Raw genomic sequence first — 24189 nt, 5'->3', positions numbered from 1 at the left:
CACTGGCCACCCATTTCCCAGCAGTCAATTTCAGCCCAGAGGAGCAGTATAAGGTTACACAAAAACCTACACTGTGCAGCGAGAACACATCTCTTCCATTTGGGTTTATGCCCACTAGTCATTTACTATACTCAAAGGCCAGGTCAATGAGGGAGAGGCTACATTTCCATTAGAATCTCAGAAGCATGCAGCCCTACAGAGAATGAATTCTACAGAAAAAGCATCGCCATCCAAGTGATGGGACACTGTACATCGAAGCTGTTGTAGTAGCCACCACCTGACCAAGGCTGGGACTGTCACATGTAGTTCAGTTCAGAAAGGGGCTTTTAAAAACTTGATTCATTAAAAGAGATCACTTCATACCTAACATGTATTGCCATTAAATGTGTACTTTCTTAAACAAGCATACAAATACAACGTCCCTGATTCCTCACACTTGGGTTGTTGACCACAGGCTCCAACACTTCAAGTGCTCTGAGATACCTACCGTGAGTGGCTGCTGACATTACAAGAAAAACCAGAGAATGATGGAGGGGGTGAATTTAACTAATGTATATTTTAAGCACTTTTGTAAATGTCACAATGTACCCCCAGTAAAATAATATGATAAATAAATTTTAGAAAAATTTTTAAAAGAAATAAAAATAAAAACCAGTGCTCCCTGCCTTCAGGAAACTGAAGCCCCCAAAAGGGAAGTGATTTGATCCAAAGCACCCCCTTCCTCCCTCCTAAAGTCCACTTGAAAATACAGAACTAAAGCCCCATGTTGAATTCCGCTAGAATCTTCTCTGCTGATGAAAGAGCCAAGGGCAGTCTCTCAACTCCAGGCAACACAGTTTACTATGCCAGAAGGTCTAGTGAACTGCAGCCCAAGTCCTCAACTGGGACTACAGGAGCCTTGTTTTATTTAGAAGGCAAACTAAGAGCTGCATTATGCCAAGATGTCTTCAATCAACAATGAAAGGGTAAAAGGTATGCACAAAAATTAAAAAATGTATCTTAGAGGTCATCTATATTTAAAATAATTTAAAATGTTCTTTTTTTGCATGATGATAATTGTAATTATAAGCACTGTCCTTTGAAAAACACTCTTTAGAAAACTGAATTTTTTATAATTCTATTTTTGTTATTTATATCAATAACTGCAAATTATCTATTTTTGTACCCAATTATATTACAATAATTTACTGTCTTTGTATTTATAAGGTATTATGTATGATATTGATAACTTATGATACCATATAATAAAAACAAGTTAAATAATAAAACAAAAATGTTATTATTTTTATATAAATAGTAATATGCAGAAATATTCCAAACACTGAAATCTTAACAACCAACCAAAGCCACTTTTTAAAAAGAATTCCTCATTTTCAGTGTTCCTCCCCTCCCCAAATTTTATCACCCCTCCCAGAGCCCACAACCAGCCAGCATCAGTGTAAAGAACAGAAAGAGCATTCAGTTAGGCAGAAATCTTCATACCCACCATTTAATTGTATACTTGAGGTTTGGTTGACTGACTGTGCTATCATCAAGGAAAATAGTGGAGCATGAACTGTATTTCCTCGCTATTTGTCCAGGAGGATGCTAGAAAACAATGCAACAAGACAAAGTCAATTACACAGGGTTCAAAATTCTTCCAATGAACATCAACCGTTCATATGAGATCAGGCAACAGAAAGAAAACGTTTTAATGAGAAGTGTTAACACTACCACCACCACCAACAGGACAAAAATACTTTACTATAAAATGAACTTCTTTGTTCTTATACATATAAATTGCCGCCACCACCACTCCTAGTCCCCAATCTTCTTCACCAGGAGAACAGTACACATTTACAATCAAGCATCACTGTGATTGTTCCAGAGTCCATAAAACTATGGGACCTCGGTAAAGTATGGAATGTATGGCTATTTCAAATGAAGCCTGTCATTAGGTGACATCTTAGTTTTATGCTCTAAGGTCAAGTCAAAAACCCACTGTCCCATTTTCTCTATTCTTGGGATATAGTTGACCTGGGGGGAATGGAAAATGCAGCCAAGGCTAATTTAAAATCTCCTGGCTAATCTGCTTAAATTTTAGCAAGGGAAGTTAAATAAAAGTATTCCTTTATTAAGGACAAAATGCATTTTGAAGGGAAACATTGTCTGATGCTTTTGAAAGCACAACCTTTACTAATAAACAGTAATTTAATAATAATAAAATGCCTTTAATACTATGCCTATATACTCTTATGACTGGTTCTTTCACAATTACCTCAGTTTTGAGTTCTGTGGAAAATTTTAGAAGCACTTCCAAAAGGTAATGGTGAAGAAAATAGAGTTTAAATTACACACTGAGTGATAAGCGGATTTTGACAACAGCTTGGGAAACATGATTTGTAGACATCGATCTGGATAATTCATGGTCAGAAAAAAAATCAAATAATGCAAACAAGTTCCTACTTGCCTGATGCTATGTTGCCAATGTAAGTGTCATTTTCAGCAACCATAAGCCCTTAGGGATCATGAAATTGCCTGCCTGAGCTGCCCACAATTAGCAAAATCCTTGGGGACACAGTTCATGAATTTAGTCAGGAAGCTTTGATGCCAATTAAAGACCAAATGCCCTGTTCAATGCTTTGACATCTGCTTTCTATTTAATAAATTCCTTCCGTAACAAAATTATGAAAATTTGCAGCAGTCAGAGAAGTACATAAACAATGCCACAAATATAATTTCCTCTCAAACACTAATCAATACTGGTTAGTATTTTGGGTACCGAATTCCTTAAATCACAGCTAGAGGGCACTACACTAATAAAGCATTCTGACCCTCTCCAGCTAGCTCTCACTTTTTAAACAGCATCAAGTCAGAGAAAAATAACTAAGAGTCAGGAACTCTAGTGTTCAGACTTGTTCTTAGGCTTCTCTCTTGAGCTCACACTATTAGGTGCTTGTATAGGAAAGAGCATGAAGAAAAGTTCAAGTTACAACTTAAGTGTTCATTTTAATCTGACATTTCCACATCAAGTGAATCACAACATTCTCATTAAGACAATCCAAAAGCATCAAAAACAATTCTCTTTCTCTTTTAATCTCTTACAGCAATTACCCCCAAATCACATAAGACATATTTAAAAAATAACAATCTATCAAAAGCTATAAAATGAGTGGCAAGCTCTCAAAATCCTTAAGGAATTTCCCTCACAGAGGCAAACATCTACCATAAACAAAATTATCAGTTGGGCAAGGTGTGGCACACCTGCAATTCCACAATATGGGAGGTTGAGGCAAGACGGGAGAGGTCAAGGCTAGTCTCGGCCACAAAAACAACAAAAATCAACACAAGCTATGTTTATCACAAAAATCCAGTAATTGATATGATGATGACTTTTTAGAGATATGGTTGTTAATAATCCCAACAACAAAACAAAAGGATTTCACTTCTACTTCTTATAGGGTTTCAACTACACATTTCATTAAGATCAAAATGTGACAGGAACTGCAAAGAACTAGTTTCCCTAAGAAAATACAACCATGAGGTCGGGAAGGAGACAGGTGATGCACTCAGGCAAGTACAGCCTGCATTCCCTTCTAATCTAAGACATCACCTTTGTGGGCTAAGAGCAGGAACAGCCCGGGGTGGGCACAGACAGAAGGTTCAGAGCATTAACTCGAAGCTAGTCATACAAAGCAACTCAGACCTTTCAGGATCACCCCAGCTGCTAGTTTGAGGATTCAGAACTAAGAGCTGATATGCTGAACCCTTAATTTTTCAAGGGAATGTCAAGTCAGCTTTTAAACTATTTAACAATTTTATGACTAAAAACCCTGAATGTTAAGTTGTAAAGAATTTTGGTTTCGGGGCATCTCATCAACCTAAATACGATTTGGCATTAACTCATTGAGATTTGTACAATGTAAGTTTCTTTTGACCTGAAACCCTACGCCACTAAGCTGAAATCGCTAGAATCCTTCTACCAGGAAAGCTCTTGAGCCTAGGTCTGCTTGCCTGTTTTGGTTTTTGGTTTGAGTGATTCCTCTTAGGATGTAGCAGATGTGGGTCCTGTGATTCTTTAAACCTCTGAAGGCATAGAAGCATTAGATACATTCACTGAAACATATTTTAGCTTGTTCTTTTTAAGTGGCACACGGTATGTTGGATGGCTCTGTTTTAGTCTAAATATTTTAAAATTTGTTGCCCATGATCTAAAAAAATCACTACACTTATACATGTTAGGGGTGGGGAGGGGTCACTCTTTCACTTAGGCTCCAGTCTCTGCTAGTAAAACACACAGCTGTTAAGATGCACTGGAGAAACAGCAAATACAGTGGTTAAGAAGACAGACACTGGAGCCACAACTTGGGTGTGAATGTGACCCACTGAAACTACCTATGTGACCTAGGCAGGTCACTTTGCCTCTCTCTCTGAACCATTGTTTCCTTACCTGTAGAACAGAGATGAAAGTAACAGCCCCTTCCTCACAAAGTCATTATGAGGAGTACCTGAGTTAAAAATTTCTAAGTGCTGAAGAGCAGAGCTGACACCTATGCTTAGTAAGAAACCAAATACATTCACCATTTATAAGAATGACAGGAACGCTTTTTATGCCTAATGTCCATAACGTCTTAGAACATAAAAGAAAATGCCTAAGACAGTGCCTTACTTGATAAAGATGGTCATAATACTACAGATAGCTTCGAGAGATTTTCTCAAGAATGACAACTATCTCGAGGGCCAACCACAAACTCTGCTTACGAGGAGAGCAGGGTCAGTCTGATTAGTGGGAAGCTCAACTGTGTATTATTTCTAAGGAAATAAATTATTTTTGAAACAATGTGTATTTTACAAATTAAATTACCAAGATGTGGAATTACAGAACTTCAGAGCTACACTGCAATGAGATCATCCAGTCTGCTTATTTATGTAATGTCCACAGTGAAAAATAATTTATTTACATAATGTCCGCAGTACAAGGTCCACTGATACATAAAAATTATTGGAAGAGCTGTCATGTGTCCCAAATAACGAAGATTATCTTCTTAGATAATTCCAATATTGATGTTTGTTATACACAAAGACACACAGACACAGACAACCGCACACATACACATATACGCCTTCTCAAATCCCTAATATCCCTGTAGGAGTGTGCATCACAGACAAAAAGGACCCACTGTGCCCTGTCTGCTCACCTCTTGCTTGTTCCTCCCTAGCAAGTGGTTTTGCAATACCTCCCAACTTATCTCACACCAGGGCTACTAGTTCCTCCACCTCTTCCATCTGTCTTTCCAAGCTGGCTCACACCCCACATTCCCTTTCCATTCACAAAGAGCTCCCTGCTGCTATACCAAGAAGTGTTTCTCAGCCCTGGTATTAATTTGATTTTTGACTTGAAACTCTTCTTTGCAGTATTGGAGACTGAATCCAGGGCCTCACAAGTGTTCTACCACTTAAGCTACTATATTGTATTTTCTTTTTAAAAGAGTCTTGCTAACTTTGCCAAGGGTGGCTTCAAATTTGTGATCCTCCTGCTTCCACCTCCTAAATAGCTGGAATTATACACACGCACATGTGGCTCCCTATCTTTCTTGCTATATAGTCTCAGTCCCTTTTGTAAATTTTACTTCTCTGATCCCCATCAAATGGAATGGGCTTTTCTCCTCCTGCTATAATCTCTCTGCTAAGGAGCAGCTCTCTTCTGAGCTCACCCTGCCTGTGTTACATGAATCTGTTCCTCCAGTCAACTCTAATGTCTTAAAACCACAGTGCCTCAGAACATTCTTGAATCTTCTGCCTTCCTTTCTTTTAAACACTTCCATCAATAGCTGTTGATTCTACTTCCTAAGTACCTTTCAGAAATCATCCTTTCCTCTTACAGTTCTCCAATCACTATAGGGTATCATTTCTCACCTGCATTACTGCAACAGTCATCACCTGCCTCTTGGCTCATTCCTCTCCTCACCATTCCTCTTTCTGCAAAGCAAATTATGGGACTTCCCTGTTTAAATGATCCTGAGGCAGACACTCATCACTCTTCATCTCTCCACATGCAACACTCACTTCCTCCTTCCATGCATGCTGCACCTAATTATGCCTAATTAAACCATGACAGGAACAACATCACTTTTACTTAATGCCCATCACATGTGAGCCAGCAATGTACGTGTATTCATGTACAGTTCACAAGCACACCCAGCAAAGCAGGTAAAATTCCCATTTTATAGACAAAGGAGGTCAGAGAAATAAAGTAACAATTCCAAGGTCAAATCTAAGACACCAGAGCTCAGAGTCATGCTTTGTCTAGCTCCAAAGTCTATGCCTTCTTACATATAGAACTTTGCTGACACTATTCATTCTCCAGAACTCTGCTAACAGCCCTTTGCGGTGCCCCAAGACCTGTATGGGCCCAGTGTCCCTCTCATATTCTATGTGCCCTGTTCTTGCCTTCCACAGCAACGACCACTCTCCACTGTCATTTGCTGCTCACTCACCTATGTTCTAAGGCCTAGACTCTGTCTTGTGGGTAGACTGTATCGTTTTCTTGAATCAGCAAATGAGAAGCAGCTCCATACCTGGGACCAGCATGCCAATGACCATGGTAAAATTGCCTCCAAGATGGCAGCAGAGTCCTCTGTGAGCCCATGATATCAATGCAGCCATGGCCCAGCAAAGAGTGTGCCTATGACAAGGATCAGAAGCTCGTGATCCTTGGTCTATGCAATTGGTAGTGAAATGCTGACATGCCCAGACACAGTGAAGTAGAGCAGTGGCTGGCAGAACCAAGGAGCCAAAGCTAATGTGATGAGATGCTCCAGGACAGAGGGTAAGAACACAGCTGCAGCCAGCGGCCTAGTGCTCAGGGAAAAGCTCTGCCACCTAGCAGTCATCTAAACATGGTCAGGCTACTCAAGGAGGACTCATGCGTCCTCCCTGCTGGTGACAGTCGTAATTTGGCCCTGCTGTCCTGGAGAAACCAGTGGCAGCACACTTTTTCACACTCAAAAGCATCCTGAATGAGGCTGTAAGTTAGAAGATCACTTAGGCTTAACCTCTCCCATGCCATCTGTGATACAGAAAACACCTGAATAGATCTGTAACACAAAATGAAATTGAAGCAGCAATCAAGAGTCTCCCCAAAAAGAAAACTCCAGGACCTGATGGATTCTCTGCTGAATTCTATCAGACCTTTAAAGAAGAACTGATACCAACCCTCCTTAAACTGTTCCACGAAATAGAAAGGGAAGGAAAACTGCCAAAACACATTTTATGAAGCCAGTATTACACTTATCCCAAAACCAGGCAAAGACACCTCCAGAAAGGGGAACTACAGGCCAATCTCCCTAATGAACATTTACGCAAAAATCGTCAACAAAATAATGGCAAACCAAATTCAACAACACATCAAAAAGATTATTCACCACGACCAAGTAGGCTTCATCCCAGGGATGCAGGGGTGGTTCAACATATGAAAATCAATAAATGTAATAAGCCACATTAACAGAAGCAAAGACTAAAACCACTTGATCATCTCAATAGATGCAGAAAAAGCCTTTGATAAGATCCAACACCATTTCATGATAAAAGCTCTAAGAAAATTAGGAATAGAAGAAAAGTACCTCAATATTATAAAAGGTATATATGACAAACCTACAGCCAGCATTATACTTAACGGAGAAAAACTGAAACCATTCCCTCTAAAATCAGGAACCAGACAAGGATGCCCACTATCTCCACTCCTATTCAACATAGTACTGGAATTCCTAGCCAGAGCAATTAGGCAAGAAGAAGGAATAAAAGGAATACAAATAGGTAAAGAAACTGTCAACATATCCCTATTTGCAGAAGACATGATCCTATACCTTAAAGACCCAAAAAGCTCTACTCAGAAGTTTCTAGACATCATCAATAGCTATAACAAGGTAGCAGTATATAAAATCAACATAGAAAAATCATTAGCATTTCTATACACTAACAATGAGCAAACGGAAAAAGAATGTATGAAAACAATTCCATTTACAATAGTCTCAAAAAAAATCAAATGCCTAGGTGTAAACCTAACAAAAGATGTGAAAGACCTCTACAAGGAAAACTATACACTTCTGAAGAAAGAGATTGAGGAAGACTATAGAAAGTGGAGAGCTCTCCCATGCTCATGGATTGGTAGAATCAAAATAGTAAAAATGTCTATACTCCCAAAAGTAATCTACATGTTTAATGCAATTCCCATCAAAATCCCAATGACATTCATCAAAGAGGTTGAAAAATCTACCGTTAAATTTATATGGAAACACAAGAGGCCACGAATAGCCGAGGCAATACTCAGTCAAAAGAACAATGCTGGAGGTATCACGATACCTGGCTTCAAACTGTATTACAAAGCAATAGCAATAAAAACAACATGGTACTGGCACAAAAACAGACATGAAGACCAGTGGAACAGAATAGAGGACCCAGATATGAAGCCACACAACTATAACCACCTTATCTTTGACAAAGGTGCTAAAAATATACAATGGAGAAAAGACAGCCTCTTCAACAAAAACCACTCGGAAAACTGGTTAGCAATCTGCAAAAAACTGAAACTAGATCTATGTATATCACCCTATACCATTATTAACTCAAAATGGATCAAGGATCTTAATATCAGACCACAAACTCTCAAGTTGGTACAGGAAAGAGTAGGAACTTAGTAGTAGAGTAGGAACAGGGGGTAGGAAATAAAACATTATGGTTTTAAGTATCTTTCACACATAGCTTTAGTGCCAAATTCTTCAAGATATGCAAATACTTAAATGAGACAGTTTAAAAATCCTGAGTCAGACCTTTGTTCGGTCAAATACATCATTCTCATTTACTTACTTACTTCATCATTCCATACCTCGTGAAGACAGGCTCTTTCCTAAAGAAAGGGGCACATATTATTTAGGAGAGGAAGGTGGGGCTGTAACTTGCCTGCAGAGCTTGCCATGGGAGCCAGTCAGCTTTACTTGCTGCTCAAGGAAAAGGGAAAAGGTCTCTCCAGGGATACCTCGCTCCTGGCCACCAGAGGAGGGACATACTACTCAGAATGGCCACAGGCTTGAGGGGACTTTTGAAAATCCTTTTAAAGTTAAATTGGTAGGTTTATCCCCTTCTTCTTGAGCACCCATGGAATGTGGAGACTTGACCTACAAACAGCACCTGGGCAGCAAAGAGAGTGAAGAGGCAGGTACACAGCAGCTTATGGGAAACAATTAGGTATTGACTCAAATGGAGTTGGCTACCAGGAAAAAAAGAAAATTTAGGAATGAGTATAAAGGTAAGAACAAATTCAAAATTTTTAAAAAGTGGCTTTTATTTGGGCCTATGTGGCGTCTTGTTATGGCACTGTTCACACACATCTTCCCAATAACAACCGTAATCTAGAGAACCTGGAAAATCATTAGGGACTGTGGACAAATACCAGATGATGCCTGTTCAATTGCAAACCAAGGTGGGCATAGTATACTGCAACATATTGTACATTCTCTAAGTACTGGCACAACCCACAAAGCATTTTTTACCATCAAAGACATGGTAATTTAAGCTCTTCACAGCACACAGTCATCATGAAAAACACAGGGAGACAGCTTCACTTACATGGTTAATGAAGAGACTCTTGCGTTTTTCTCTCACTGTGAAAACAAAAGATGCAACAGAAATGTTACATGCCTGCATGCTAACTCCTGGCAGGCTGCTGAGAATTGAGTCTCCATGTTGAGATCCCACACACCAAGCACTGTACTCAGGTGCTTGATACCAAATACAAGAATACCAGACCTACACAAATGCAGATCTGAATTTGGTTAACAGAGGGAAATGTACATCCACTTAAACAATAGCACCTTCACCAAAAAAAACTGCAACTGAAATCAATTAAAGGACAATGGTTTTCCATTGACAGAATAAAGTAGTATCAATTAGTAAATTTCAAGGTGAATAATAGCAGGTCTACTCATTTCTAACTCAACCAGACTCATAAAGATCAGTAGTACATGAGTTAAATTTAAGCAAGTGCAATACCACCCATACTATCACTGAGACATAGGCCAGATGAGACGTGTTGCAAGTATTCTTTGTCATGGAAATCATTTGCTCTCCATGCTGGGTGTTGGTGAACAGCCTAAACTCATGTTTAGGATGCCTACTGGAGCATCTTGCACCGCCCCACCCTCAGGAGGTTGAGGAGACTCCCAATAATAAACACTGCTCTGATAAGCCTGGCCTTCATTATGACCTCCAGCATCTCCAAGCCTCAGTGTTGGTCAGAATGGGTGTCCTCAGCCCCAGGAACTGGAAAGGTGCCAGGGAACCCAGAGGAGCTTGTAATAGCCCACTACCACTGACTCTTGGATTTTCTTGGTGCATACTAGTCCATCAAAACAATTCCTGAGGAGTTCACTATAAAGGATGCAAAGAACAGGTTTCTTGACAGGAGATGGCATTTTAAGTCACTACCTCAGGATACCCTAAACTAGTGAGCAAATACAGCTTATTATCTGAGGAAGGGTTTTCCCTGCAGCCTGTGCCCCCAAAGTGGGTTCACTTCAGTTTTCAAAAGTTCTATTGCTCATCTACTGGAACAGCTTAGAAAATTTCCTTTCTTTCACATGCAGTTCTTAGATTCACAAGGAAACACTTGTCTTTTCTTTAGACATGTTATTCTCAGGGACCTGGGTGGTATTATTCCCAGTGGTAGAGCACTTTGCTAGCATGCACAAGACCATGGGTTCAATCCCCACCACTGGGGAGTGGAGCACATTAACCTCTCTGTAAATGACTACTGCTCTCCCCCACCATCTCAAAGATATTCAAGATATGAAAGCAAAAACTAATCTAAGGACACATTTGTGTGTATTACAGAAAGAGACTAAGAGACAAACAGCGAATGTCCTATGTCGAGGCATTAGATGGACCCATTTGCAGGTGATTACCTGTTTCTGTCACAGGACTGGGAAGTGAGCATCACGGAGTGTGAGGCACCTGGGCCACTCAGACCACAGTGAAGGACCATGCCTATTATGTACAACGTAGAGGGGGGTGACTACTTTGCCCTACTCCACATTAAATAAAAAGGAGGATGTGGCTGGAAGCACTAGGGTTTGATTTACACTCTAACATGAGTGTGTGTGTGTACGCATGCATGTGTGTGTATGCATGCATATGTATGTGTGGACATGAACATGTTTTCCTTAAATTCACTCAATACTAACCTTATGTAGCCAGGAACAGAGGTACAATGACATTTCTTTGATGATTTCCCATTGCCTGAAAGGATCCAGAACACCTTCTACATGGGCTACATACCTCACAGGGTTTCCAGCAAATTTTGTAGCTGATACCCAGTCCTTTCCAGAACATCCCTGCCATAGGTGTAACAGAATCTTTATGTATCTCTGTTAGGAACCACCTCAAGATCACTTCAATACTCTTATATCAGCTCCTGCTTCCAGTAAATAAAAGCTATCCATTGTACAACGAATAGGCTTCCTTCAAGAAATATGAGAGTTTCTAGATGAGTGTGGTGGCATATGCCTATAATCCCACTACTTGGGAAGCTGAGGCAGGAAGATCTTGAGTTGGAGTCAGTTGGGTTACACAGTAAGAAGGTGTCTCAAAGAAAACTGAAATATTAGAGTTTCTTATAGGGGTATTATTGAGAAGATTGGGATTACTCAAACACAGGACAGAGGGCTGAAAAACAGAACCTTCAACAGGTTAGGTTGAAAGCTTTACCTAGAAAGCTTTAAAACAAACTTTCTTATAAAAGCATATGCTATTTTACACATCGGCCACAAGACCCAATCTCAGAGATGAATCACAACACTTCCATGCACTCCAACCAGTTCAAATTAGAATGGTAAAGAACAGAAGTTCACTAGGACTATTACAAAACACTCAGGGAAAGGCGCTGGGATCTGTTACAGAATTTCTTAGGCATTCGCTGTGTTCATATAGATGGATACCTCCCATTCTCTTCAGAGTAACTAGGTCTGCTGAATTTCATGTGAAACCCAGGGCTCAAATTGGGTACCATTATGCTCTATTACTCTGTGATGCTGCTTTTACAGGGACCCTTGCCAAGATGAAGAATGTAATCTTGAGAGGCTTTTCCACACATGCATTCCTATGATTGACATCCTTTTGAAGTGTCTTCTGGGTCTGGAATGAACCTTTGTCTCTACAAACAGATAGGAAGAACTCTTAATATCCATGTTCTCACTAGATGACCCATTTCTCTGACCTACTGCCTACATCAGGATAGGTATCAAACCCTAGCTGGGCTATTTCTCTCTTCTAGGAATTTAGAATTGGGCATCCCTGAGAGCCAAGTTTATTATGACAAGCAACCTGACCTAAAAGGTAAGTAAACTCTGGCATGGAAAGGGGAAAGTTCTATTTGCCCTGAGAACTTAGGTTTGGGGAGGATCCCCACCACTCCCTAACAATGTACTTTGTTCCTTGACTATCTATACAAACAGTATGGTCTATGTAGAACACTTGCTTCCTTCTGAGAGCCTGGAATTGGGTACATATCAACAAGGCTATATGCATGAGTAATCCTCAACAAAATCCCTACATTGTCCTGGCTGGCAACATTCCATGGATTTTCACAGCTCACTCCTCTTGGGGCAATGAAGTGGAATGGCAGAACTCTTCTGGGAGAGAACTCCCAGGGGCTTGCAGCCAGTGTCGTTTGGACCTTGACCATGCATTTTCTCCTTGTATTCATTTTGCTTCTTTGCTCTTGTAATAAGTCATGCCATGAACACAATTGTATTTTGTGTCCTATGATTCCCCTACTGAATTGCCACACCTGATCAGAAGGACACCAAGCAGCTGCTATGCATAGATCCATAGGACAAAGTTGGTGCCGCCTGAATCCCCCTAACAGATTTATTGCCCACCTTCCAGTCATTCACGAGATTTCTGAGATACCCTGGTGCCCTTAAAACTAAGTATTCCTTTTCTCCTAAGCTAGCTGGAACAGAACTAAGACCCTACACAATGAGGGGAATAGTAGAGTAAGCAGAATCACTTATAGTGGTGTAACACCAAGACAGACTGACAAAACTACCCAATTCTAAGTCTGTCTTCCAAATAAATTTGAAACCATGGAGCCATTAATCAGCTCTGAAATGCTTTAGCTATTTTATGTAATGGTATAAGCAATATGTCAGCTCATTATTAAGAGTTGACTTCAATCATTCTTAAGATCTCAGTATTTTTGGTTACTAACGACATATTCATCAAAGTCTCTGGAATTTCCAGAGTTCCTACATAACTGGGTGCACTAATAGTCATATTTTGCTTTGTTTTGAAAAACAAGCAATAAATTGATGGGATCATAAATGTCATCTTTCTTGGGAGAAGAATAATAGCAATATCTGATTCAATCTATGATAGCTTGTAAGACGATTTTTAATTGGCCATAGGGACAGTAGATAATGACTTAAAAAATGTACTAGAGGGTTCAAAAACAAGCCATCTAAAATCAGCAAAAACACTAAAGTTGGTATTAAGTCTTCTCCAGAAAAAATGTAGACTAAACAGTAAATGGCAGTGTTTGCAAGCTGAACGACAAACAAAATCTCACTCCTTTGCCACAATGTCACAAAGGTAAAATTTCTTTAGTCTTAAAAATGCATCTTTCTGGAAAAGCCTAGTGTCTTAATATTAATGAGGATTTGTTAACAATCTAAATGTAATTTCAGCTAACCTCTTTTGTGGACAGGCATTAGAAATTACCTTGGTTTTCCCTCTTCTGTTTCTAAAACAGACCTTGCAGTGGCAAGGGTCAGTCACTATTCAGCAGTAGATTAGGACAGAGGAAATCGTAAGTACCATCCCATCCAACAACCTTTTTGGAAATATCCCATACAGGTGCAGACAAGGAGAGACTAGAAGGGAAAGGTAGGGGACACAGCCCAGAGGGGACAGTGTACTGGGCTCCTGGGGCTCCCTCCTCTCCAGCATCAGTGGTGGTGGTGAACCCAGACATCACATGAAATAAGTTCCATTTAAAACAGGTTCTGATATAAAAACACTTAACTATCTTACAAAGACTTATTTAGCTTACTAATTATTCTGGATATGAAGAACTGGCCAGGCCACATAAACGGGAAGCTTCAACTCCAATGTACAGAACTACAGTAATTTTTGGAGATGCAAAATTGATTATTGATAAAACAAAGCCAATGTGGATTACAGAAAGAATTTATTTACCTTTTCTTCCCTATGGACAGCCTATATCAGGCTTTGGACAATCAAATAAAAAGTTAAATATACAATTTTTTTAGAATAAGTTTGAGATTATCACACAATTCCTATAGGCTTTGATACTGCAGTAGATTCAATCATTCACTCAATTCAAAACACAATTATTGAGCCCCTGTTCAGAGTGCACACCAAAGTTCCTGCCTTATTGAGCTTGTAACCTGACAGCAAAGTCAGGAACACAGTGACCGGGACACAAAATGCACCATGGGAGGACATCACCCCACACTTCAGACCCTGAGCAAGGCATCCTGGTACGGTCATCCCATGAGGCACACCTCCTGTACTGCAGAAAGGGAACTTGGAACTGCCAGGCTGACCTGTGCTTATTTCTAAACCCAAGCCTGAGGGAACAGGACATTCTGTGCATTTGAAAGGAAATCTAAATACACAAAGCAGGTGAAACAATAAGGAAGAGAAAGAAAAATTTCAAAGATGTCTAGGGCAGAAACAGTCATAGGGAGGGGAAAATTCCAAGGGAGGGACTAGGAGGCAGACAGGACACAGGAGAAAGCTATTCGAAGAACAAATAATCACACTTAAGTTGCCAACTTTAGGTGTTTTCTGTTTCTCACAGAGAATACAGATGGCCAAAGAATTTCTTCAGAAGCACAGAAACTGCAATTAAGTAGGATCTTATAAAACCTATGTCTGATTCTAAAAGAAAATACATACTTATATATAAAATTTGGAAAACAGATAGCAGTATAAGGAAGACAATATAACTACAAATGGTACAAATGAAAGTTAAAACTTGGAAAATATACAGATACATAAAGAAAAAATATAGCTCAACAATCCAGAGACAAGAATCACTATTGATATTTTGGTGTGTATCCTTTAGTCTTTCTCCTATGCATGTTTATACAGAAATGTCACAGGTACTTAAGCAAATGGATGTATTTGTGTATAAATATATATAAACACATGTGTTCACACATAACCATGTCAACAAAACTATGCCCAGTTTTCTATTGATGCATTAGCATTTTGTTGGTTATATATTAATTCTTTAAAACATAAACGTATTAATACTTTGTCATACGTATTAGGTATTTTTCCTGCTTAATTTCATTTTTAGAATTTGGCAACAGTGGGGTTTGAACTCAAGGCCTCACACTTGCTACAAAAGTGGCTTTACCATTTGAGCCACATATGCCCAGACAACCCCCTTTTTTAAACTTTATTTTTCAGATAGGGTCTTTCATTTTTGCTCAGGGCTGGCTTCAAACCATGATCCTCCTACTTACAGCTTCCTGCACAGCTAAAATCACAAGTGTGAAGCACCATACCCAGCTTATTGACTTGAGATGGGGTCTCACTAACTTTTTGCCCAGGCTGACCTTGAACAGAGATCCTTCCAATCTCTACCACTCAAGTAGCTGATTACAAACCTGAGCCACCACATCCAGCCTTTTAGGATGTATTTTGACATGACTTTTCATTTTTAGACAATTTTCTCCATTGCTTTTAAAAACTTATTATATACCTTTGCCCATTGTGATACTACATATTCATTTACATTGTTTCTAGATGCTCATGATTACAGTTATTACACTGAATCTAGAACTAGTCAATCCACCAAAAAATTATTCTGGCACATGGTGGAGGTGAGGATGTCATGTGACACCGTAGGTGAGAATCAAAGTGCTGTGAGTACTATTATAAGGGCTGTGTCAAAGACTGGCTTATGTCATTCAGATGTAACCTCCTCCTGGTTTGCTTCCAAGGTGTTTGGAAGTAACTTAAATGGAAAGTCCAAGACCAACCTATCTATATCAAGGAAACATGGACAGGAAAAGATGGGCCAGGCTCCACCGATGGGCTGGCATACAGCCCCTCTCATCTGAGGTGTGGGCAGCACAACAGACTCTTAAAAGTAAGACAAGCTGAGGAGATGCCAGAGACCTGAGCCAGGGAAGAGACTCAATCCAACAGTGTGAATGAGAACCTATCTTCAGGGTAAAGACTGAATTTAATGAGAATTCCTGCTGTTTTAGTTACACTTGGTCTTTTAGACAATCTCAGGGAGAGATATTAACTCCATTTTACAGATGAAAAAACTGAGATTCAGGACAGGAAGATCAACTGAATCATCAGGTGACACAGACAGTGATGGATCTAAGCTCAGGTAGTTTGGCTCCAGAGGGTTATGCTTTAATCATTAGGAAATCCTTAGAAGACTTTTAACTCTTCTTACACAGTGACTGAGTCGGATTATCAATTAAATTCAGTGGCCTCCCTGTATGTCATCAGACAGCAGACCAAAAACGTAAACCATGTAAGGTGGGCTATACCTATGATAAGCTATGAAATGTACCAGAAAGGTTAGCCTGTACTAACTGAAGGGCAACTGAAGCTACTCAGCTTTACAGCTTGGGGGTGGGGGGGTGTGCTGAGGTGGGAGGTAGGCAGCAGTGGCTGGCTGAAAAGTAAGTTTTATCAATACCAACAAACAGGCCAGAGGGCACTGTCAGCAGCTCCCTGCTGTGGAGAGGGCATCATGTCCCACCCCAGCCCTCTCTCTACATCTGCGTTTACTGAGCAACTTTCTGACCTCTAGATCTGGCACAACATTGGTCAGAGGAGAGGATGCAGTAAAAGGCATAATAAGAAAAATGACATTCTGGGCCTGATTGCATCTGAGTTTGTACTGAGCAAGCAGCTCTGTCCAGACTTGAAAGCCCAAGAGATCAGACACCACAGTAGAGTGTTATTTCTGGGAAAAGCAGACCACAATACTCAAAGAGGGCTTTCCTGTACATTTATCTTACAGGGCTTGGTTTGGCCAGGAGACCCTGGCTCACCCCTGCCTCTTGCAGCTCAAGAGAGAAGTGGGGGAAAAAGCTGTCCCAAGAGCAGAAGGGTCACCACAAGTTCATACATAGAAGAGGTAGTGCAGATATACTACCTGGGCAGAAAATATCTACATCCTCCTGTTTCCAAATAATGGGTGTTCTAATAAAGTCGGGAGAAAATTGCCTGGGCAACATAACAAGACTCCTCCCAAGATAAAAAAAAAATTCTTGACACAAGCTAAGTCAAGGATTAAAGCAATGATTTTCAGCCTAGGTATTCAGAGAGCTTTAAAATGGCTGAGGCATGATGCAGGGTCCCTGCCACATTCCTCCTTCACAACTGCATTGCTACAGCTTCACAGAGAAAGGCAGGCCAACCTGACCTGAGATCTGTTCCAACTCAGCATGAAAATCTCTAGGGGCACACAAGGAGTGGAAGCAGCCATCTCTAATCCTGGTTCTACAGCAGGGTCCAATGCCAAGCCTCCCCCTCCCCACCCCCCGAGTCCTGTGGAAATCTCCACTAGGAACACAGGGAGCACTGCCAGCTTGATGGTGTTTTCTGTCAGGGCAATACCTAGTCAGTGATTAGAACCCAAGGGAAAGATCATGTGAGCAGGACAAGGATGAGCTGTGTAGAGGAAGTACAGGAAGCTAAAACAATGGGTCAGCGAGTGGAGGCAGGTGCCTACTTCAATCTACCTGTCAGCCTTTTATGACCGATCAGAGAGCAATGGCAGCTCTCATGTAACATGCATTATGAACATGTTAAGTGAGTTCACAGAACAGACCTTCACTGACAGAAAGTAAGTCCTACTTAAATGACTGATTTACGATAGGAAGAACATGCAGCATTTTGACAAAAATACATTTAAATCAAAAGAGAAGCTGAAAACATTAACCCAAAGGAAAAGAGCAGGTGGGGATCTTCCATTCAACATGCAGGTGAGTTCTTTCGGAGGCTAGTCATTGAACTAGCACAGAGATGTAAATAAATGTGAAGAATATGTTGACAATTACCTTTGTGACAGGGGCACCTGGAAGAGGGTAATGGGTGGACAGATAGAGGAATCCAAGAAGGTGTTCTGAAATTTATCACTGATTTATTTATTTTTTGTGGGTGTCAAGCAGCAGGTATAACTAAATCATTTGTTCCATCTTGTAAAGCCTGGTATATTACAGAACTGCAAAAGGGAGTGTCTCCTATAGCTGAGTAATTCCAATCAAATGGATTCCAATTCATATGGAATAGAAACATTTAGTGACGTCATTATAACAAAACCCCCTCTATTCCTGTCTATTCATGTATGTGAATGAAGTTCCTCAGCACTTCTATAAAAACAAAGACTTTGGCAGGCAATACTGCCTCATTCTAGTAAAAAACAATGGTCAATCACAGAACTATCCCAGTAAGAAATGTTTTTCCAAAAATATTTCAGGTTCAGGTTTAATAATTACTTATTAAAATTTTAATATGTTTGTAGTGTTTTAATCAACTGACAACTAATGATGATGCTTCAATATTAAAATTTATTTGTGACACTTTGTGCCTTGTAAGAACTAGAAATAAAAAATTAAATTAAATTTAGGTTCACTTTTTACAAAAGTATGATAGTATAATAAGTGACTATCAGAAATCAAAAGTATTTCATTTAAGATAAAATTCTATGGAGAAAACAGAAAGGAAATACAAGTTCAAGATAAAAATGGAATGATATGAAATTTGCAATTGCTAAAGAACAGCATGTTCATACATTTTTAAATGACTGATGACAGCTACCAAACGACTACGGTGTTATAATTTCACTTGAAACGTTTTTAAAAGACAGTTTATAAACATTTATACTTTAAAATAAAACTATCAGAAATTAGACCCTTTGATAGGATGAAAAAATCTTAAATGAACATAAAAACGCTTGAGGGAGTTCCTGGTTTCTCAAAAATATTTTCCATGGCATGTAAGCAAAGGAAAAAAACAAAAAGTAAAAACCAAAAGCAGAAATCACTGGTGTAACAGCTTTAGCTCCTTTGGATGCTTCAACATCTGACTGTAGTCTTCTCTGTGGAGCCTAACAAGCCCCAAAGAAGACATGTGTGTGACAGACCAGGAGCTGCAAAAGACAGTCTTGACCCCAGCACACATGAAGGTGATAAAGAGAGTTGGGAAAAGTGGGTAAGGGGAGAATAGGAAGGCCATAGGAATGCTCGGAGGAAAGAAGTCCCCAACAGGGGACAGCAGCTTCTACATGCCAGATAAAAGGAAGACCAGAAGGTGGGTCCTTTCCCCATGCAAAAGGTCAACACCGCCCAGGAGCAAAAACATGACCCCACACAGAGGATGACTAAAAAGCATGGTTTTGACTTTAGTATTTCTGAAAAGATGTGCAAAGAAAAACATGACTTGCATTTTATTTCTGAATTTTACATTTCTGCTTTGGCTTCAGGACAACAGTTCTTACTCCATAAGTATTTTAAGGAACCCTTGAGAAACACGCAGTTCTCCCTCCCACTCTCACTTGCATTCTCTCCCTCTCCCTACCCCTCACACTCAGACATGGTTTTATTTTTTTTTCACCTTCTTTTTCAAAGCAAAGAACTTCTAAAAGTCGTATTAATTAAAAGAAGGATGTAGCTTGGCTGTTTTTTTTTTCTAATACTTGGGTAAGCACTCATATTTTTTAAAATAATTAATTTAAACAAGTGAAGAAAAGGAAAAGACACCAGGAACTGCATGTAACTTTGCCCCACAAGCAAAAAAATTCGTATCATGAAAAGCCAAGGCATGATAAATGAGCTAATTTCTCTGTAATCTGGCAATTTCTTCCACCCTATAAGGAATCCTTGGTCCCTTCTGGGTTGAATGGCTCTCTTAAAAAGAAAGACTGAGATGACATCTCATTTATGCAAAGAAATGATAGAGTACACACTCTGGTTTTGGATAAAATACTAATTTCAGTCAAGTGGAGGGATGTAATTTGCAAGCATTCTATTATCCTGTGGCCTTTTAGCATTTCCATTCTCCTTTTGAACAGCGAGAATGAGGTTCCACGTCAAACCTAAAACTCTGATACCCAGAAGGGAAAGGAATATAACAATCAAGAAACTAACTACTTAATGCAGTCTCATGTTTGCCAATTTCCATAGTGTAACTACAGACTCATAAAAAGGTGACAGGTGAGGGGCCTGTCCAACAGACCACCAAACACTGGGGATGGAAAGAGGATGAGGAGGCTGCAGAGGAGAGACATTGGCTGTGGTCCCAACAACAGCTGCCCTAACATAACTGGTATCACCCCAACAATGGCCTTAGCTACAACATTCCTTCCAATCAAAAACAAAAATGATAGGAGCCACAGATGTAAACTGCTCTAGTATTCTCAGAAAGGTGGAGTCACATAATAGAAATGTAAGTTTATCTAAATGAAGAGGTTTAGGCTTACAACCAAAAACAGAACACCACGTGGCTTTATCATCTTTCCTTCTTTAAACCAGGTGGATTGGCACACTCGCCAGGCACTCAAGGAAGCACAGGGAATGCCACAACTCAGTATCACAGGTTCTTTTCCCTTTAGGTGACCCAGACACAGCAACAGTTTTGAAAACCATAATATCATCTGTAAAGAAAGCATTCATAGGCTACTGCAGGAGCTCGCAGGAGTTCTCCAAAGGCCCACTTACCCAGCCTGAGGGGGTCAAGGAAACTTTCAGGAGGAAGTGAGGGCAGAATTGAATATAAAGCAAGAGGCATATCTGAGGAACTGCAAGGGTTTGGGCATGGTTGAAGCAGAGGTACAAAGAAAAGACAGAAAGTGGGTTGGGAAGGCTGGATCACGAGGGGTCTTTTGTTCATGCTAAGGTGTCTGCCACTTAAGTCTAAGGTACCTGGAGAACCATTAAAAAGAAAAAGTGTATGTAAGAAAGTGACATAATAAGATCTGATTTATACAAAGTCCCTCATTTAGTCATAGCACAGATGTAGGTCTAAAGAAGGTAAAGCAGGGAGTTCAGTCTATGGACTTGGATCAGTAATCCAAGTGAGTTGAGTCCAAACTTAAGGTGGCAGCAATGGGAGTGGGCATGAGCAGTCAGACTCAAGAGTTATGTAAGAGGTAAAACAACACACTGGATTACCTAAATACAATGGGTGTGCTGGTAAATGTTTAACAGTATCTTAAAAAAAATGATTGTGAACAAAATAATAACGGAAAATTTCCCAAATCTAGAGAAAGATATTCCCATACAGATGCAAGAGGCCTCCAGGACACCAAACAGACCAGATCAAAATAGAACTACCCCATGACATATCATCATTAAAACAAGTTCAGAAACTAGGGAAAGAATATTGAAGGCTGTAAGAGAGAAAAAACAAGTAACATACAAAGGTAAACCCATCAAAATCACAGCAGACTTCTCAACAGAAACATTAAAAGCAAGAAGAGCGTGGGGTAAGATCTTCCAGGCACTGAATGAAAATAACTTCAACCCCAGGATACTCTACCCAGCAAAACTATCATTCAAATAGATGGAACAATAAAAGTCTTCCATGATAAGCAGAAACTAAAACAATATGTGACCACAAAGCCACCACTACAAAAGATTCTTCAAGGGATTCTGCACACAGAAACTGAAACCCAACTTAACCATGAAAAGACAGGCAAGCACCAAACCACAGGAAAAGAAAAAGCAAGACAGTAGAGAGTAACCTCAACTTAGGTACACACAATCAAACCTTCAAACAACTAAGACAACTAAATGACAGGAATCACCACATACCTATCAGTACTAACACTTAATGTTAACGGATTTAATTCACCCATCAAAAGGCACCGCTTGATGAAATGGATTAAAAGGGAAGATCCAACAATTTGTTGCTTACAGGAGACCCATCTCACCGAAAGAAATAAGCATAGGGTTAGGATGAAAGGCTGGAAGAAGATTTACCAAGCCAATGGCCCCTGAAAACAGGCAGGAGTAGCAATACTTATCTCTGACAAAGTAGACTTCAAACCTACATTGATCAAACGAGATAAAGAAGGACATTCCATACTAATAAAAGGGGAAATAGACCATAAGGAAATAATAATCATCAACCTGTATGCACCCAATGTCAACGCACCAAATTTCATCAAACATACCCTGAAAGGTTGTGGGAGACTTTAAAACCCCATTATCATCAATAGATAGGTCATCCAAATAAAAAATCAATAAAGAAATTCAAGATCTAAAATATACAATAGATCAAAAGGACCAAGTTGATGTCTACAGAAAATTTCATCCAACTTCTACACAATATACATTCTTCTCAGCAGCCCATGGAACCTTCTCCAAAATAGATCATATCCTAAGGCACAAAGCAAGCCTCAGCAAATATAAGAAAACAGAAATTATACCGTGCATACTATCTGATCACAATGCAGTAAAAGTAGAACTCAACAACAAAAGTAAAGACAAAAAACATGCAAACAGGTGGAAACTAAATAACTCATTACTTAATGAACAATGGATCATCGATGAAATAGAAGAGGAAATTAAAAAGTTCCTGAAAGTCAATGAAAATGAACACACAACTTACCGGAACCTATGGGACACGGCTAAAGCAGTCCTGAGAGGAAAGTTTATAGCCATGAGTGCATATATTAAAAAGACTGAAAGATACCAAATCAATAACCTAATGATACATCTCAAACTCCTAGAAAAACAAGAACAAGCAAGTCCCAAAACAAATAGAAGGAGAGAACTCATAAAAATAACAGCTGAAATCAACGAAATAGAAACCAAAAAAACCATACAAAGAATTAATGAAACACAAACTTGGTTCTTTGAAAAAATAAACAAGATCAATAGACATCCCCCCCCCCCCGCCGCCCCGGGCAAACCTGATGACTAAAATGAGGAGAGAAAAAACCCAAATTAGTAGAATCAGGAATGCAAAAAGGGAGATAACAACAAACACCATGGAAGTCCAGGAAATCATCAGAGACTACTTCGAGAATCTATATTCAAACAAATTTGAAAATCTTAAGGAAATGGACAGATTTCTACATACATATAATCATCCAAAACTGAATCAAGAGGAAATTAATCACCTGAATAGATCTGTAACACAAAATGAAATTGAAGCAGCAATCAAGAGTCTCCCCAAAAAGAAAACTCCAGGACCTGATGGATTCTCTGCTGAATTCCATCAGACCTTTAAAGAACTGATACCAACCCTCCTTAAACTGTTCCACAAATAGAAAGGGAAGGAAAACTGCCAAACACATTTTATGAAGCCAGTATTATACGTATCCCAAAACCAGGCAAAGACACCTCCAAAAAGGAGAACTATAGGCCAATCTCCTTAATGAACACTGACGCAAAAATCCTCAACAAAATAATGGCAAACCGAATTCAACAACACATCAAAAAGATTATTCACCACGAACAAGTAGGCTTCATCCCAGGAATGCAGGAGTGGTTCAACATATGAAAATCTATAAATGTAATAACCCACATTAATAGAAGCAAAGGCAAAATCCACTTGATCATCTCAATAATGTAGAAAAAGCCTTTGATGAGATCCAACACCATTTCATGATAAAAGCTCTAAGAAAACTAGGAACAAAAGGAAAGTACCTCAACATTATAAAAGCTATATATGACAAACCTACAGCCAGCATTATACTTAACGGAGAAAAACTAAAACCATTCCCTCTAAAATCAGGAACCAGACAAGGATGCCCACTATCTCCACTCCTATTCAACATAATACTGGAATTCCTAGCCAGAACAATTAGGCAAAAAGAAGGAATACAAATAGGTAAAGAAACTGTCAACATATCCCTATTTGCAGACGACATGATCCTATACTTTAAAGACCAAAAAACTCTACTCAGAAGCTTCTACACATCATCAATAGCTACAGCAAGGTAGCAGGATATAAAATCAACATAGAAAAATCATTAGCATTTCTGTACACTAACAATGAGCAAACAGAAAAAGAATGTATGAAAACAATTCCACTTACAATAGCCTCAAAAAAAATCAAACACCTAGGTGTAAACCTAACAAAAGATGTGAAAGACCTCTACAAGGAAAACTATACACTTCTGAAGAAAGAGATTGAGGAAGA

At 39.4% G+C, this 24189-nt stretch overlaps 1 protein-coding gene across 7 annotated transcripts in view; it reads right to left on the bottom strand.

The window, feature by feature from the left end:
• Positions 1 to 24189, bottom strand: part of LOC141417487 (junctional cadherin 5-associated protein-like) — a 208259-nt gene that overhangs the window by 4972 nt on the left and 179098 nt on the right. Inside the window, exons 5-6 of one of the 7 annotated variants that reach the window (XM_074056391.1) lie at positions 9604 to 9638; positions 1483 to 1587 (exon numbers count right to left, since the gene is read on the bottom strand). In XM_074056391.1, coding sequence (XP_073912492.1) covers positions 1483 to 1587; positions 9604 to 9638 — 140 coding nt within the window. The other 6 variants (XM_074056393.1, XM_074056392.1, XR_012442064.1 and 3 more) reach the window with 6 other exon arrangements.

This window comes from Castor canadensis, chromosome 15 (assembly GCF_047511655.1).
Source record: "Castor canadensis chromosome 15, mCasCan1.hap1v2, whole genome shotgun sequence".
Taxonomy (NCBI): Eukaryota; Metazoa; Chordata; class Mammalia; order Rodentia; family Castoridae; genus Castor; species Castor canadensis.
Note: the sequence above shows the minus strand (reverse complement) of the source record. Positions and strands in the feature narration are given on the sequence as shown.